The following is a 17,798-nucleotide window of genomic DNA, read 5'->3' as shown; positions in this document are numbered from 1 at the left end:
GGTTACAGAAGCACAGCCCTGGAGCCAGAGGACCTGAGTTCAGATCCTGGCTCTGCCACTTGGGTGTTGTGTGAGGTTGGGAAAATCATTTAACTTTCTGGGGTTCAGCTTCCTCTTCTGTAAAATGAGACTAATAATAATAGTACCCATCTCACAGCACTGTTGTGAGGATTATTCAAGAGTTAACATATGTAACAGGTCTATAGCAGTGTTGGTCACAAAGTGTCAATCATGTAAGGGAATGTTCTTATCAATACATTTGCCAAATCAGAACTTAATCCTTTTGATTCGCCAGACTTCCCAGTGAGAAGGCAAAGTTAAATCTCTGTTTCCATAGATCCCCTTTTCACTGAGGTACATGTGTGCTAGGTAGTAAACAGGGCCTCTTAAATCTATATGAGATTAGTTGCTAAATAAATATTAATGTTTCTGGTCTGTGATGTCCTAACTGTCATCTTAATAAAGTTTACAGAAATCTAGAATGTTAAGAGGTAGAAAGGATCTTAAGGGCATGTGGTTGTAGTTTCCAGATTCCAGTGAATAAACCAATTGTATCATGGAGACTTGAGAAAGAATTCTCAGGCTCACCCTTGAAGATTTGGTTTTGCAGTGAAAAGTAGGGTTTTGGAATCTATAAGTCTTTAAAACTTATGCAAACAGGCCAGGCACAGTAGCTCACTCCTGTAATCCCAGCACTTTGGGAGGCCGAGGTGGGTGGATTACCTGAGGTCAGGAGTTTGAGAACACTAACATGGTAAAACCCCGTCTCTACTAAAAATACAAAAATTAACCAGGCATGGTGCACACACCTGTAATCTCAGCTACTCGGGAGGCTGAGGCAGGAGAATCACTTGAACCTGGGAGGTGGAGGTTGCAGTGAGCCGAAATTGTGCCATTGCACTCCAGCCTGGGCAACAAGAATGAAACTCTGTCTCAAAAACAAAAACAAAAACAAAAAAACTTATGCAAATAATTCTGACATATAATCCAGGTGATTGAAAAACAAAGTTGTTACTAAAACTTGATAAAATTTTGGGCCAGTCTGAAACCCAAACTACCTGGCTTATGATTCCAAGTCTACCCATTTTACTATGACCTGTTTCTAGTAGGAGGCTCATTTATGCAGATGTTTACATTCAGAGGTTTTGCTTGTGAGATTTTCTTGAGCACAGCAGGATTTTTAAACAGAACTTAGGCAGCCAGACAATACTACTTGTTATTCTCTTCTTGATGACTTGCTTTTTATAATCCCACTGATGTCTTCTACCCAGATGCTTTCTATATCCTGTCAACTCAGACAGGTCTTTGATTCTTTCCAAACTTTTCACATTTAATAATTCCTTTATAGTCCATCCGATATAATTGAAAATTATTGCATTTTGAATGTTTTCCTATAATTTTACAATTTCTGGTAATGTCAATTTTAGAACAGGAAGGTGCGTGAGAGATTCATTAACACTATTTCCTCATTCCACAAATGATGAATCCTTATCCATGGCTATAGGGCCAGCAAATCAGTCAGGATCAGAAACTAGTCTATTAATTCCTATTTAGCACAAGTTAATTTTTCACTGAAAAGTACACATGAGCCAACACACAGTCTTTCTTGCCCTCATCCCATTTAAGCCCCACCCCTTTTCTTTTTTTTTTTACAGATCTTTTTCTCTATATTATAGTATCTATTTGTCTTTCTTTTCCACCTTTTCTTCCATTTATGTTTATGTATATTTCATTTGCTCTGAATTTTATTTCGCATTACGTGATAACTTCTCTTACTTTCATATTTATTCACTTATGGGTTTTTGGGAAATGCTGATGTCTGGTGATGATAGGTCTCCTTTATCAACTCTATCAACAAAAGCCTTTGTCCAGTCGGCTGGTCAGATTCCCATTTTGCCATATTTTGTCCTTTACTTTTTTTAAAATTATTTTTTGGAGACAGAGTCTTGCTCTGTCACCTAGGCTGAAGTGCAGTGGCATGATCTCGGCTCACTGCAGCCTCTGCCTTCCAGGTTCAAGCAATTCTCATGCGTCAGCCTCCCAAGTAGCCAGGATTACAGGCCCAGGTGCATGACCATGTCCTGCTAATTTTTGTATTTTTAGTAGAGACAGGGTTTCACTATGTTGGCCAGGCTGCTCTCGAACTCCTGGCCTTAAGTGATCCACCTGCCTCAAACTCTCAAAATGCTGGCATTACAGGCATGAGCCACCGTGCCCAGCATTGTCCTTTACTTTGCATGGCCAGTGTTTGTGGGAACATTTTTATCACAAATAATTCAACTTTGTGGTATTATTTCATGGTCAAGATCTGATAATATTATTAAGAGAAACAGATCTGAGAAGGTGACCATTTCTTCTCCTCTCTGCTCCTGAGAGAGAACTGGGGCAGGGTCCGAGGAACAAAAGAGAAGTGTTTGCCCAAGAGGGTCACCACCCTAACACAAGCCATCAGAGACAGCACAGCAGAGGAGTCAGGGAGCCCCAGAGGCTGCCTCTCAGCCAATCCACCAAAGGGAAAGAGCTTAGTTATAGCTGCATCTTTGGAAAAAGTCTTAATCACAAAGATTCTCCAGAAAAAAAAAAAAAAAAAAAAAACTGAAGAGATGAGCAGACTTATTGGTACCAGAAACCGTCTGTAAAGAGGGACTTGTATTCGATGGCTATCAACAGGAGGTGCATCTTCAGAAAGCAGAGCCTGGGAAGGAAGACGAGGAGACATAAGGAGAGCAAGGGGTCAGTGAACAACAAAATAACTAACACTCTGTGCCCTGTGCCTAGGAGGAAACCAACATCTTAGAGGAAAGAACTCCCAATGTGGAATGATCCCTTGTAAGTGAATCCACCTAAAGTAACCAACAGCCACTGCGCCAACTGGGACAGAGATGAAATTGTCCCACCCCAACTGTAAACTTCTAAGTTTCAGGGACCCTGGGCTGTCCCTTCTTAGATCTTCAGTTTGTAATGGAGTCTGGCCTATAGTGGGCCCTCAGTGAACGTTGTTGAAAGAACGTTGTTGTCTGAAGAACGAGGGAAGTATTTCACACTTCACTTACCGGGCAACTTCAGGAAAGCTCATTCCAGCAAAGTCATCAGAGAGACGTTGGGTCAGAATTTTGTTTTTCATGCTATTCAAGAAGTGTTTCTGCCAGGTCTGTTTAGGCGTAACCTGGAATACATAATCATGCCACACGAAGCAAAATGACAAGGAATGTAGAATGTTAGAATTCACACTGCATATTCTGCTAAGCACAAACGAGTCTTCATTGCATGTAAGTCATAAAAAAGAGATTTATCTTAGTGCCTAACTAGAGAAATGTTAAAGGAATAACTAAAAAGCTAACTCCATCTCAACTATTTTCACCAGAGTTCAGGATGAGGCAGACACATCATTACTTATTTTCTTTCCAGATGTCATTCAAGTTTCCTTGCTGGCAGTGAGAATTCTCCATCACCCAGTCCTGATTTCAGCTTTTGAGTTAGTAAAAATCAGATGGAAAAGTTAATGTGAAATCTAAATTCTCTCTCTCTGGATATGACTACTCAAGATTGGCTTAAAATATTTTAGTTTTCTACTAACCATATACCTCAAAGAAGAAAATACTCACAGCTTCTGTCCAGTATCAGAACCCTTCATAAGTTCAAATGAACTTGAAGGGCCATCCTGATGCATGGAAGAGAGAATGGAGAAATCAAGGCAAACGGTAGGTTTCCAGAGAAATGGGAGATGTGAAAGGAGAAAGATATCTCAAAACTGGTAAATGCACCCAACCCAACAGAAAGGCTGTTAGGAACTCGTGGCTGACGTTTGTGTAGGACCCTTTACTCATCCTTCTCCACCTACTGCCATGAGAATCACCACCACACTGTTCTGATATGGCAAGACAGTCTTCTTAAAACCCAGAATCTCAGATGAAAATTTTGAATTTCTAAACGTTTAGGAGCACTGTTGCTGCGGAGAGTTATGGCTGGTTCAGAAATTCTCTTCAGATGGTCATGATGCAGTTTCAAAAAAAAGCAAAACAAAAACAAACACATAGACAAACAATTCTGCCCTACTAAAAAGGACAGACTATTTCAGGCGTTCCAGTGCCTACTTCCACCACCAAGATTCAGCTGAATGAATCCTTTTCCTTTTCCCACTTTCTTAAAGTCCTCTCATGAGGAGGGCTCTGATTATTAGGTGGTTCATACCACTAATTTCCAATAACTAAATAAATTGGCTTAGTGCTTCTAATCTAAATGTTTCAATGTTTGAAAGAAGGTAAAAAATGATAGTGTGGGGATGGAGAACACTTCCTGAGATAGATTTAAAAAGATCAGAAAGGAAAACAGGAGGATTTTGGATAAAAGAATCTGAGTGCTTAAGTAAGCCAGTTGGATCAGATCTAATGTAAATTTAAGTTTAAGGCCATGCTCTGAACCCAGGACCAACTGGAAATGTTCTTCAAGCTACAATTTCTCACAATATGATCAATATAATTAAAACACATGGCATTGATTCAAGGCCTTTTAATCTGAGTTCTCAGAAGTTTTACAAATATTAACTCAATACTTGGAAAAAGCCAGTTATGAGATTAATAATTTTAATTTTATAGATAGAGAAATTGACAGTCAGGGAAAGTAAGGGCCTACTCTGAGAGAAATCAGTCATAAAACTCTGGAGTCCCAGCCATTAAAACAAAGTCGATAGTTTGTTATAGAATCGAAAGCACCAAAGAATAATGCAGCTTTCACATATTTTGCCTGATGCTGTTCAGTAAGGATTCCTGAAAGTAGATTTCAGACTTCACTCAAAAAAACATTATGGAGACCACAAATATCTCTCAATTCCTGTAAGCTAAAATCCATCTTGTATAAATAATGACAGGTGATCATCTTCAGTGGGAAGGTTACAACTCTAGATCTTATTTTTATTTTATTTATTTATTTTTTTTGAGACAGAGTCTCACTCTGTCGCCGAGGCTGGAGTGGAGTGGCGTGATCTCAGCTCACTGCAACCCCCACCTCCTAGGTTCAAGCGACTCCCCTGCCTCAGCCTCCCCAGTTGCTGGGGCTACAGGCTCATGCCACCATGCCTGGCTAATATTTTTTATATTTTTACTAGAGACAGGGTTTCACTATGTTGGCAAGGTTGGTCTCGAACTCGTGAGCTCAAGTGATCCACCAATCTCAGCCTCACAAAGTGTTGGGATTACAGGCATGAGCCACCACACCTGGCCACAACTCTTTAAATAAGAAAAATACAAGAGGATGGTTTTACATCCCTATCTTCTATAGTTTCATGAAGGAGGATAAGTCTTCATATAGAGTTCACATTCCATTTATTTCCATTTACTTTCTCCAACCATGGAGATTGAAATCACAATAATCACAAGAAATATTGAAGTTCTCTGCTACTTTCTAAATATACAACACAAAGACAGTGTCCTTATCAACCGTTTTCTAGGCTGTATACAGTGACCACTACATGGAAGTAAAAGCTTGTGTGTTGTAGCTGCATGAAGGCTCATTCCCTCCACCCTGACTGCCATTTCTTTTCACCTGTATATTACATCTCTTCACATTCACAGAAGGAAATACAGAAGCATTCCATTTGTTGCAGTTAGCATATAGCTGGCCAGAGCACCTCTTACCTCTTTTGCTTTTCCTTAAATAGCACCAGGGAAGAAACAGAAAAAGATGCAAACATTTGTACTGAACACAGAAAAAAGAGAACAGAGGAAAGAGCGACCAAAGAGAGGTCAAGAGGGAAGTCAAGTGTATGAAAGGCAAGCATGGACTCAGAATTAAATGGAAAGTAAGGTCATTTAAAGCGCTTTATAAAAGGAAGACCAGGTCCAGCCAAGGGCTAGCACACCTTGCCTGGAGCATTTCATGGAAATGATATTTGGAACACCACCTTTTGTGCTACCAAAATTTATCCCAAGAGTCACTTTTAGCCCCTTACTTTGTCTCAGACAAAAATATCAAAAATCTTGATGTGAGACATTGTGTGGAAATAACACCAGAGGCATAGAGCATTGTGGTAACAACACTGTGAACCAGACAGTTCTAGCTCTGCGGCTCACTAACTTACTGTATGATCAAGTTAGTTAGCTTCACCAATTCACTGCTGGGATACTAACTTAACATATTATTAAGGAGAAACACAAGACAGTAGGCACTCATCATGTGGTTACTGTTATTATTCCTGCATGGAATTCTCCCTAAAACAACCTGGAAAAATTAGATTTTAATTACTATTTGTATAATTTCTATTTGATGAATATAATTATTATACCAATTACTATTTTGGATTTAATTTGTATTGAAATATATGAATCCTTCATTAATAATATAACCTTTATTTATATTTTCACTTTCAATAACTCAATGCTTCTACTTTGATGAATGTACTTTGATTTAAAACATCCTGGACTGTAGGTAGGAAGCAGAGTTATATTTTTTCTGTTTTGTAGATAAATATTCTTAGGCAGGAATAAAATAAATGATTTCTTCAAGGTCAATGTGGTACCTGGGACTTTTAAATTCTGATCTTCTAATCCCTTCCCAGCCCAAGCAGAAGTCAAATCTCATTTCTTGGAGCCTTGATGCTTTTCTCAATTTTTTTTCCTATTTCTGATCCTAATATGTAGGACATGGGGACAGAGCCAAGAACCAACATTAATTTACAAGGTTACCTTTTTGTTTTGCTCCACAAATAGAGATGTTAGGAAGGTACACAAGCCTGGCACCAAACAGCCTTGGGCGATAAATCCAAGCTTTAATTCAGCAAAGCAGATGATGTTGTCTCCAGTGTCCCAGTTCCAGCTGGGAATCTTTGGCAGATAAACCTGTTCCATAGTACAAAGCAGGTCAAGCATTAGGAATAAACACACCTCAAGAAAGCTCTTATGGATGGATGTCTTTCTTTTTCTTAATTTACTTGAAATCATATATTCTTCATTTTTGCACATAAAAGTGGTGCCCAGGTCAATGAAAATGATAAGAACAAATTCAGCATTTGAAAGTGGTTAGTGGTCAATGGCTCTCATTTTTTGAAACAAAAATAGCTAGAGTTGCAAAATCAGGTCAAATGGCTTAAACCTCTAATTCTTCCCCCAATTTACATTGTTAAGTGATTATCCATCTTAATGAGACTCCAAATTTTACCCATGATTGGCAAAAACTTTTTATTTACACATCCATTAGAAAATAAAAAAGTTCGTCTAGCTATATAGATAAAAGGAGATGGAATATGCTAGAATGTTACTATACCTTGTTATGGGATTGCAGTATCTGTATGATGATTCTAGTGGTAGAGTCATAGTTCTTGATAGAGAGCACCCTATATAAACCCCGAACACTCTCATTAGTCATGTGTCATAGCCAAAGGGCTTTGTAATATAATTTAATTCAGAGTTAAATTGATATGTAGGTAAGCATAGAAAAACTTGGCATTATAATAAAGCTTATTGTTGTGTTGTTTTCTAAAAATGTTTTTAGTAGCCTACACAGAAGAGCATCATTGTTTTCATGACTTTGCCAACCAAATCTATGGAATGATTATCTCTTGGTATTAGAAGACTGTGTTCTTCTTTCTTCTGAGGCCAATTCTTGAGAAGGAAATCAACAGTTTCATGTTTTAGCCTTCAAACCCAAACCTAATAATTACATGTAAAAATAGAAATTTGATGGTAGTCTATGGCTTGAAATAGTTCATAGACTGTCTAATTCAACTTCCTCATTTTACAAATTAAGAAACTAAGATCTACCTCATATTTACTGTATTATGTATGGTACAGATTTTCAGCTGTTTCTTGCTATATGTAATGTCACCTTCAGCTATCTGTGTTTATTTTACTCTGGAGATTGGAAGTTCGTCTGGATTAGCCAAAATGCCATTGTCATCATAATCACAGTTAGATCTTTGTTATCACAAGTCACGTTCTTGCTAGAAGAGTTCACAGTTTAATGTAATAGCACTGACTCTAGCCATCTTGAAAATACTTGCCCATGGTCAGGCCAGGCACGGTGGCCCAGCCTGTAATCCCAGCACTTTGGGAGGCTGAGGTGGGCAGATCACCTGAGCTCAGGAGTTCAAGACCAGCCTGACCAACATGGTAAAACCCCATCTCTACTAAAAATAAAAAATTAGCCTGGCGTGGTGGCACATGCCTGTAATCCCAGCTACTTGGAAGGCTGAGGCAGGAGAACTGCTTGCATCGGGGAGGCGGAAGTTGCAGTGAGCCTAGATCACGCCACTGCCCTCCAGCATGGGCAACAAGAGCAAAACTCCGTCTCAAAAAAAAAAAAAAGAAAAGAAAATACTTACCGATGGTCAAAAAGCACATCATACCGGACCATGCATAATCTTTCACTACAACTACTACAGAAAAATCCCAATAAATAAAGTGCACTAATAGGGTTCATAAAATTGCATCTTTGTTTTTGAGGAGAGGATATTAGTTATAATGGTTCTATCTGAACAATAATCAGTTATTTGTATGCTTGCTTCTTAAATTCAGATGGCTACTATACATATGAAACTTCAGGGAATTATATGGAGAAGCACATTCACACTCAGGATGCTCTGTTTTCATTTCCTTTTGCATCCATCTGCACAGTCTTGGGGAGGGGGCAAAAAGTAGGCAGAACCTTGGAAAACGATGAACCTAGTGATATGATAGACAGCATTTTCTCCTATTTATGCTTATGTACCGAGCATTACTTTAAAAGAGATAGAAAAAAATAATCATTATAGCATACAAAACACAGCTTCTTACCTCATAATGTTGGAAATATCTTCAGCATGGGAATCACTGCACAAAGGGTTGGCTATAATCAGGCATGCCTCTGCAGATTCCACCTACCCTTCAAGATCGGACAGGAGCCACCTTGTTAATTACATGGGAAATACTCTGGTCTTCCCCTTTCGGGTTTTCTTAGAATTTTGTAATAAAATTGCTAACACAAAAGAGGACACATTTGGGAATGAGTTGTAATGAGGATGTCTTTACATCAGGATTGTTGTCCTGCAAATGTTGCAACGGGCAAGGCTTGCAGCTGATGGGCCAGGGCACAGGGTCTCTGACATACGTAAAAGATTGCTTTCAAATGGGTAAAATACGGAGTTATATTTTTCCTACCAACCATCACCATTATTTGATGCCTAGTGATAAGCCCTAAGACCTTTATAAGCAACTGTCTGTGTATTTATTTGTCTTTCAGGACAGTAAAAACAGAGGAACTGGGAGTCTACTTGGCTCTAAGTAAGCAGTTATTTAATATTGGTGGAGTGTGAATTTCAAAGTTCTAGAAAATTACTGAAGTGGCTCTTACAGTACTAAATTGCAGGAAAGAGAAATATTTTTCTGGGTCTGTCAATTCTTCATGTTTACTCTATAGATCTTGGCTTTAAACAGAAAATTTTCTGTTTGTTGATTCTCCGAGACTGAGAACATGACAAGAAGCTGCCTTTGATCTTAAGCCAAACCTGTCTAGAGGGTTGGCTGTTGCTCATTATTTTTAGTCACAACTTTTAATGAAATTTCTACTATTTTCCTTCATGTTTTTCCTGTTGGAAAGCATATCCATGCATTTAGGAGGAGAAGTTGATTAAAGCTGACGGACTCAGAGATCTGCCTTCTGGTAAGAATTCTATTTGTGTGGTAAGATCAAACACACCTTGCTATCCATACCTTTTTCAGACCTCTTAGGCTGATAAAATAAAACTGATTTAGATAGAGAATTTTGTGAAATAAATAATTTAAATATAAGTGTTGGCAAACAGTGAGGTCTGCTTGACTTTCTGAAATCAGATTTGGAGGTCAATTACTACACCTCCTTTACAATTGTTTTTAAAGTTGAGGAAGTTATATTTTCCACCAATTAAAGAAGCTGAAATAATACCTTTTTTAAAAAGCAATATATCCTATCATTTTAATTGTTGCAACTAAGGAAAACTACAAGGAACAAAAACAACTAGATCTTACCGCAACTCGCCTCAGATCCTCCCACTTCATTGCAGATCCAGAAATGAACGTTGTGTAGGCCAAGTAGCATTTAAATATGGTTTCAAGTTCCAAAGAAGGAGGGGTCCTGGACAAAAAAGAATGTGGCAGCAATGAGAGAAAAAAGATGATTGACTCTGGGTTTAGAGGTTTTTATAACATATTTGGTACATTTAGTAGAATCCCTCATAGTAATATGAAAAAATACAAATCAAGTTAATGCTATTTTTTTAAAAAATGTAATTACTAAGGATGAAAAAGTTCACTATTTAATTTAAAAAACTGAGTTACTGAAATAGGCATAACATTTTAAAACAACTATACATTTAATAAAATGGCTTTTAAATATAAGAAGCAAATATGAAAAAAATTAGAAGGAGAAATTGATGAATCTGCCACTGTTATGAGAGATTTTGACATATCTTTTTAAACTATTGATAGAGCACGCAGAAAACAATCATCATGGATTTTGAACACACATGTTTAATATTTATAAATTCTGCAAAGAACATTTAGAGGAACTAATTTTTATAAAGAACACACAAATATTTATCAAAATGGTAGTTTACTTGACAGACAATGAAAGCCTCAACACAGTACAAAAACACAGTTATTATATATAATGATCTTTGATCACAATACAATTAACTTAGAAGTTAACCAAAACACAAATAAAAATAGTTTTCAGATTTAGGAATAAAAAAATAGACTGCTAAAAATATTATGGGCTTAGAAGAAATTGCAACAATTCTTTATCATTATCCTTAGAAATATGTTGAAAATATTAAATATATATGCTTTGGGATACAACAACAGCAGTGCTTTAGGAATAATTTATAGCTTTGGAGACAGAATAGGATCAAGGAAATAAGAATAAAAGAAATGATAAAAACAAGAATAAGAAACAATGAAAAAGGAACAAAAAGATAAAACAGAGAAGATAAACCACATCAAAAGTCAGTTCTTTGAAAAATAACCTAGCATAATAGACAAAAGTTTTGTAAAGTTAATGGAGAAAAAATAAAAGACAAAAATGATGCAAATATTGAATAAAGAAGATACAATACAGATAGTCAAAGTAGATATAAAAAATAACAAAAGTAGACAGCAAATAACTAAATGTCAACAGCTCTGAAAACGTAGACAAAATGAACAAATTACTTAAAAGTATATCTTACCAGAACTAACTCTAGAAGAAATAAAAAGCCTAAACTGTTAAAGAAATTGAAGCTGTAGTTTAAAATCTCTCAAAACACAACAAACACACACACACACAAACCTACACACCCAAACACACATACCCCCCCCAATAAAATGTAGAAAACCACTAGTTCTACATGGTTTCACATTTAACTTCTACCATACTTTAAAGCAACACATAGTCTCATTTTTATACAAAGCCTTTTAAAGACATTAAAAATAGGAAATAGTTCCTAACCAATACTAAAAAAGACAAAATAATCATATTATCAAAAATATCAGTGTGATTCACCACATTAACAAATTAAAAAACAACACTTACATAATCACCTCAGATGCAGACAAATTGACAGAAATATTTCTTCGGAGTTAAGAAATACAACTCATGGTATATTAGAAATAGAAGATAATATTTTTAACCCAACAAGTATCTTTAAAATAAAAAACATATCTTTAATGAAAAAATATTAAAGGTGCTTTTAAAAATGAGAAGTAAAGAAAAGATATCATCACTGCTCTTTTTCAACATTATATTTGATGTCTCAGCAATAATTATATTATTTCAGACAAATAGTTTATTTCCTTCTTTCTAATCCTTATGTGTACAATTTATGTTTATTTTATTATAAAGATTTATTTTATTTATAAAGATTTATAAATCTGGATTAATAAAGATTTATTTTATTTTATTACAAAGATAATAAAATAAAGATAAATTGTTTTAATGTAAATAATTATAAGTATAATTATACAAATATAAATAATATAAATATAATTATTTATATGGAAACCCCTAATATTACTACAGAAATAAATAAAATTTATGTGGTTAGATATAAGACTAATATACAAAATTTAACTGTGTTTTTCCTGTACTAAGAGCAAACAACTAGTAAACCCAACTGGAAGATATTACTTTTACTAATATCAGAAAATACCAAGTGCCTAGAAATAAAAGTTAGTAAGCTCTCTACCTGGGAAATCATACCACATTATTAAGGGGTACTAAATGAGAACTAAATAAATGAATAACCCCAGTATAGTAAAAGTTGGAAAGAGTTTGTAGCATAAAGCAGTCAATGCTGCATCTAAAGTTTCAATTAGATTCGCATTAAATTTCTGCAGTTTTTCATAATAAAATAGTATACATGATAAAATAATTTAAAAATTTATAGAAAATATAAAGGGCCAAGTAAAGCTTGTCAACTATAAAAAAACAAAATAAAAGGTAAAAAGACTTGCTCTAGGGATAGATAGAACTAGTTATAAAGATTTAGTAATTAAAAGACTGTAGTATGAATGCAGCAATAGAAAATTTGATAAAGATTCATACAGATTTATAAATCTTCATTTATATTTATTTTATTATAAAGACAATAAAATAAACATAAATTGTTTTAATGCAAATAATTATAATTACACAAATATAAATAATTTTACAATTAATTATATATACAATTATTTACATGGAGACCCCTAACATTACCAAAGAAAAAAATAAAATTTATGTGATTAGATATAAGATTAATATACAAATTAATTACAAGACTAATATATAAAATTTATCTATAAAATAGAAAGTACTCTATTCACAGTGGTGGCATGCCAGATCAGTGAGGAGAGGGAAGGATTTGGTCAATAACTGGCATTGATACTATAGTTATATCTATATGGAATAAAGTAAAAACTTTATACATGTATCTTACTCTATAAACAATTCTAAATGAGTTAGAGACATAAATGACAAAAACAAAAATTTAAAATTATTGGTAGGAAATGTAGTTCAACATATTTTAAACAATGGAATAGGGAAAGAGTTTCTAAACAAAAAACAATAAGTGCTTTAATAGAATAGAAAATATTCAATATTTGACTATAATAATATTAAAAACTTTTAAGCATCAGAAGATATGTAATATTCAGTAATAAGGCAAATTTTAAACTGAAAGAAGAAATTGCAGTTCCCACAACTGATGAAGAATTATTGCAAATAATATATTACACATTCCTAAAATTAAATAACAAAAACCACACACAATAGTTAAGTAAAAAAATAAATAGGCAAAACACATGGATGAGTATGTCACGGAAAGAGAAAAGATGTGTGGCTAGTAAAAATGGTGAAGCTCCACATCTGTAGCGCTAAAGGGCATAGAAATCAAAACCCACAAGAAGGTTCCATTTTACATTGATTTCATTGCAAAGATTAAAACATATAACCATACCAGTTGTTAGAAAGAATGTGTGTATATATATATATGAAGTCTCTTACACATTCCTGATAGGCTTGCAAATGGTGCAATGACTTGGAAAAAATGATTAATGGCCTAAAAATGAACATTCACATACTTGACACTATTAAGCACACACACGTACAAGCACAAATGCACAAAAACATGCACACAGAAACACTATTTCGTGTGTCCACCAGGAGCCATATATAAGCATGTTAATAACAAAACTATTTCCAATTGCAAAACATAGAAATAACCCTAATCACACCAAAAGAAGAGTGGAACTGAGGGAAATGAATATCACTAACAGGAACAACCAATTAACTACAGCAACATTCAAAAATATGAAAGCATCTTACTAATATAAACTGAATAAAATCCCAAAGATTACATTGGTATGGTATTCCTTTTATAAAGTTAAACATGTCTAAACTAATATGCACATTTTAGATGTGAATATAGATGTAATAAAACATATGCGAAAGAAGGAATGGTAGTGATATTTAAAAAATTGACCATAAGTTGAAATATGGGGAGGATTATACAGTTAGATATAGATTATTGTCCTAAATTTGACCTTGGTGGTGAGTTCATGCATTGGTGCTTACAAAATTATTAAAAGGAACTAGTAACATAGATAACCAAAATGTGCTTATGTGTAAACCAATTATGAATGTTATGACTAAGAATTATAATAAATCTCATCCTGATTTTCTAACACTCAAAGAAGAAAACTAAATCTTAGTAGGAAATGTAGTTCAACATGTTCTAAACACTGGGATAGGGAAAGATTTTCCAAACAAAAAACAAAAAGTGATTTAATATCATAGAAAATATTCAATCTTTGTGATAATATTAAAAATTTTTAAATATTAAAAACATGTAATATTCAGTAAAAAGGCAAATTACAAACCTGAAGAAGAAATTTGCAATTCTCACAATTGATGAAGAATCATGTCATCCCTCTACTCAAAGTACTCCAACAATCAGAACTGACACAGAGAAAATTACTTTCCCTAAAGCCAAGTCTCTACAATGGTACAATGGGCTCAATACACCTTTATTATCAGGCCCACTATCAATTACAATATTTTCAAATACTCTGAAATTATCAGTCCTTATGAGTGAAACTTCCCCCTTTTCCTTAGAACACTTTGGATTCAGTATGTGATAAATGACCATCAGCATATGTGGAAAAGTGAGAACTCTGTTTATATTTGCATACATACAATATTAACAGAGCTGAGAGCTTCTACTTTCAAGAATAATAAATTAGGTAACTTCAGCCAACTCCCTCCTGAGGATATATAAAAAAGCTGGATGAAATATTAAACATGTCTCCTAAGAAGTCATCAATGATATAAGCAGACAATGAAGAGTTATCAGGCCAAAACTTAAGAGAAATCAATAACTCGGGAGTTAAGTCCAATTTTCTTCCCCTGAACGCATTTTATAATTCAGAAGAAGCAGCTACCAATCTGAGATAACATTTGGTTGTTACACAAGTCAAAGGACAAAAAAGTGCAGTTCCCCTGACATACAAAATGAAGGGTTTGATATATTTTCCAAAATATAAACTGGCATAACAAAAGCATAGAAGCAAAGAAGAAGGGTAAAATTGAATAAACTAGCTTATAAATGGGCTGTCATCCTGAGTTTGTCACCTAGGAAGTACAGAGAGTTTCAAGCATTGAGCTTGGATTAGATGGTCCTGAGGCAGAAGTGCCCTGTTGTGCTTCAAAGAAGTAAAGAAATACACTCTCTGGAAGAAGGTAACATCATGTTTCTAAGTTAACAGTGTTTCCATGTATAATTGTGCAAAACAGGAATCAGTGCATAATGTAAGACAATAGGCACACACACAAGAAAGAAAGAAAACAAGACAGTATGTGTAACATTCAGCAGAAGCCACAGCCAGTAAAATCAAAGACATGAGGCATTCAATTATTGGACACTAACTACAGTATATTTATGCTTATTTTGTTGAAATACACAAAAGGTAAGGTAGAAATGCAAAAAATAAAAACAGGACGTTTGATAAAGAATCAAAAATAACTAATGGGTACTGGGGTTAATACCCGGCTGATGAAATCATCTGTACAACAAACCCTCATGACACAAGTTTACCTATATAACAAACCTGCACAGGTAGCCCTGAAATCAAAATAAAAGTTATTTTTTTTAAAAAAAGAATCAAATGTAAATTCTAGAACTGAATAATATAATAACTGAAATTGAAAACTTAATGGATGAATTTATAAGTAGATTAAACACATAAAAAGAGCTAAGGTTCTGGAATCTAGGTCAAAACAAATTATCCAGAATGCAACACAGAGATATAAAAAGGGAAGAGATAAGTTCAAAAGAGAGGATAAGAAATTCAGGTTACACGGCCTAGCACAGTGGCTCACACCTGTAATCCTAGCACTTTGGGAGGCCAAGGTGGGCAGATTACTTGAGGTCAGGAGTTGGAGACCAGCCTGGCCAACATGGTGAAACCCCATCTCTACTAACAATACAAAAATTAGCCAGGCGTGGTGGTGGGCACCTATAATTCCAGCTACTGGGGAGGCTGAGGAAGGAGAATCGCTTGAACCCGGGAGGTAGAGGTTGCAGTGAGCCAAGATTGCGCCAGTGCACTCCAGCCTGGGCGACAGAGCAAGACCCTATCTCAAAAAATAAAATAAAATAATAAAAAAAATAAAAAATCAGGACATATAACTGGAACAATAAAAAAGAAAAAGGCTAGCAGAGTTAACCTGTAATTGGAATCCCGGAAGAAAAGGAGAAACAAAAAGGTGACACAGGCAACATTTGAAGAAATAATTAAAATAACTGAGAATCCTCCAGAAATGATCAAAGACACCAATCCAGAGACTCAGGGAGATTTATGCATCCTAACTGTGGTAAATTAATAGAAATTCAAACCTATACACATCACAGGAAAAGTATAACATATATCCATATTAAGTAAAATGTATGACCTTTAAAAAAGATAGCTCTTTCAACAAGGTAATTCAACAGACTTCTTAATAGCAACAACAGAAGTCAGAAGTAAGTGGAATAAAATTTCATGGTTCTTAAGTAAATAAACTGTCAGCTTGTAACTCTGTATCAGTGAAATTGTCCTTCAAGAATGAAAAAAAAAAAAGACATCTTTACACTTAAAAAAACAAACAACATCCAACGGAGTTAGTCACTGGTAGATCTGCATTTAAGGAAAATTTAAGTTTTAGGGGTTGGGAGATGAGAAATTACTTAATGGGTACAATGTACATTATTCAGGTGACAGTTACACTGAAAGCCTATACTTCTCCACTGCACCGTGTTTCCATGTAACAAAACTGCACTTGTACTCCTTAAACTTATACCAAAATTTTTTTACTTTTTGGCATGAAGAAAATCATTACAATAGGAAGGAAGAGCAGAGGTGCAAGAAGAGATAAATAGAACAAAAGGTTAAATGTTAAGGTAAATTTAATGAAATTTGTCATAAAACTTTAAGTCGGTAGATTTTATAACATGAAATAAGCTTAATCATGCATGTACCTGACAAAGGTTCCAATCACATATAACTTATGCAAATAAAAAAGGTCTAACGATTCAGCATAAAAATGGTCAAGACAAATGGATCATCATTTATTATGAGGGAGTCCAGGTGGCTTACGGATCTGAAAAGATGCTTGGCCTCACTAGTAATGAGAAAAATGTTAATTAAAACCACAAGAAGTACCACTATCTTAATAAAGTACTACCCACAAGAATGGCTACGATTAAAAAGACTGCTGTTTCTAAGTGTTAGTTTGTCGAGTTACATTTCCAGTGTTAGTAGGATGTAGGGCACCAGGAACTCTCAGGGCTACTGGTATGGTACAGATCGTTCAAATCATTTCGGACAACTGACAGTTCTACCTAAGAAAAATATTTAAACTTTATTACCATACAATTATATTTTTGGGTACCAAGATACATATACAAAAATTTGCACAGCACCATTCTTTATAATAGCCAAAGTACAGGGGAGAAATGCCACCAATGGTTGAATGGATTAAGAAAAATTGTGGTGCATTCATAGAATATTGTCTACACAGCAATAAAAATAAGTATTATACAACTATTTGCAGTTGCAATATGGATAAATCTAACAAACATAACATTGAGGTAAATAAATTTATATTCCATTTATACAGGTTTAAAAAAACAGGAAAAGGAAAATAATATTCTAAATAAGCATAGAAGATAAGACAAAAAATAATAAGATATAATGTCCGAACTGTAGTTACTTCTAGGAACTAAAGATGGAGCTTCAACTGCAGAGGGTTGTGTTGGTGTGCTAGCTATGGAATATAGTAATCCATCCTTATCCGAAGGG

General features: G+C 34.8%; 1 protein-coding gene across 1 annotated transcript in view; it reads right to left on the bottom strand.

Moving 5' to 3' along the window:
* KCNU1 (potassium calcium-activated channel subfamily U member 1) overlaps positions 1 to 17,798 on the bottom strand; it is a 164,000-nt gene that overhangs the window by 105,911 nt on the left and 40,291 nt on the right. Inside the window, 6 exon segments of the mRNA XM_054497661.2 lie at positions 2,624 to 2,695; positions 3,054 to 3,166; positions 6,681 to 6,833; positions 7,258 to 7,327; positions 8,766 to 8,848; positions 9,975 to 10,080. Of these exon segments, the coding sequence (XP_054353636.1) occupies positions 2,624 to 2,695; positions 3,054 to 3,166; positions 6,681 to 6,833; positions 7,258 to 7,327; positions 8,766 to 8,848; positions 9,975 to 10,080 (597 nt within the window).

Source organism: Pongo pygmaeus, chromosome 7, assembly GCF_028885625.2.
Source record: "Pongo pygmaeus isolate AG05252 chromosome 7, NHGRI_mPonPyg2-v2.0_pri, whole genome shotgun sequence".
NCBI classification, from domain to species: domain Eukaryota; kingdom Metazoa; phylum Chordata; class Mammalia; order Primates; family Hominidae; genus Pongo; species Pongo pygmaeus.
Note: the sequence above shows the minus strand (reverse complement) of the source record. Positions and strands in the feature narration are given on the sequence as shown.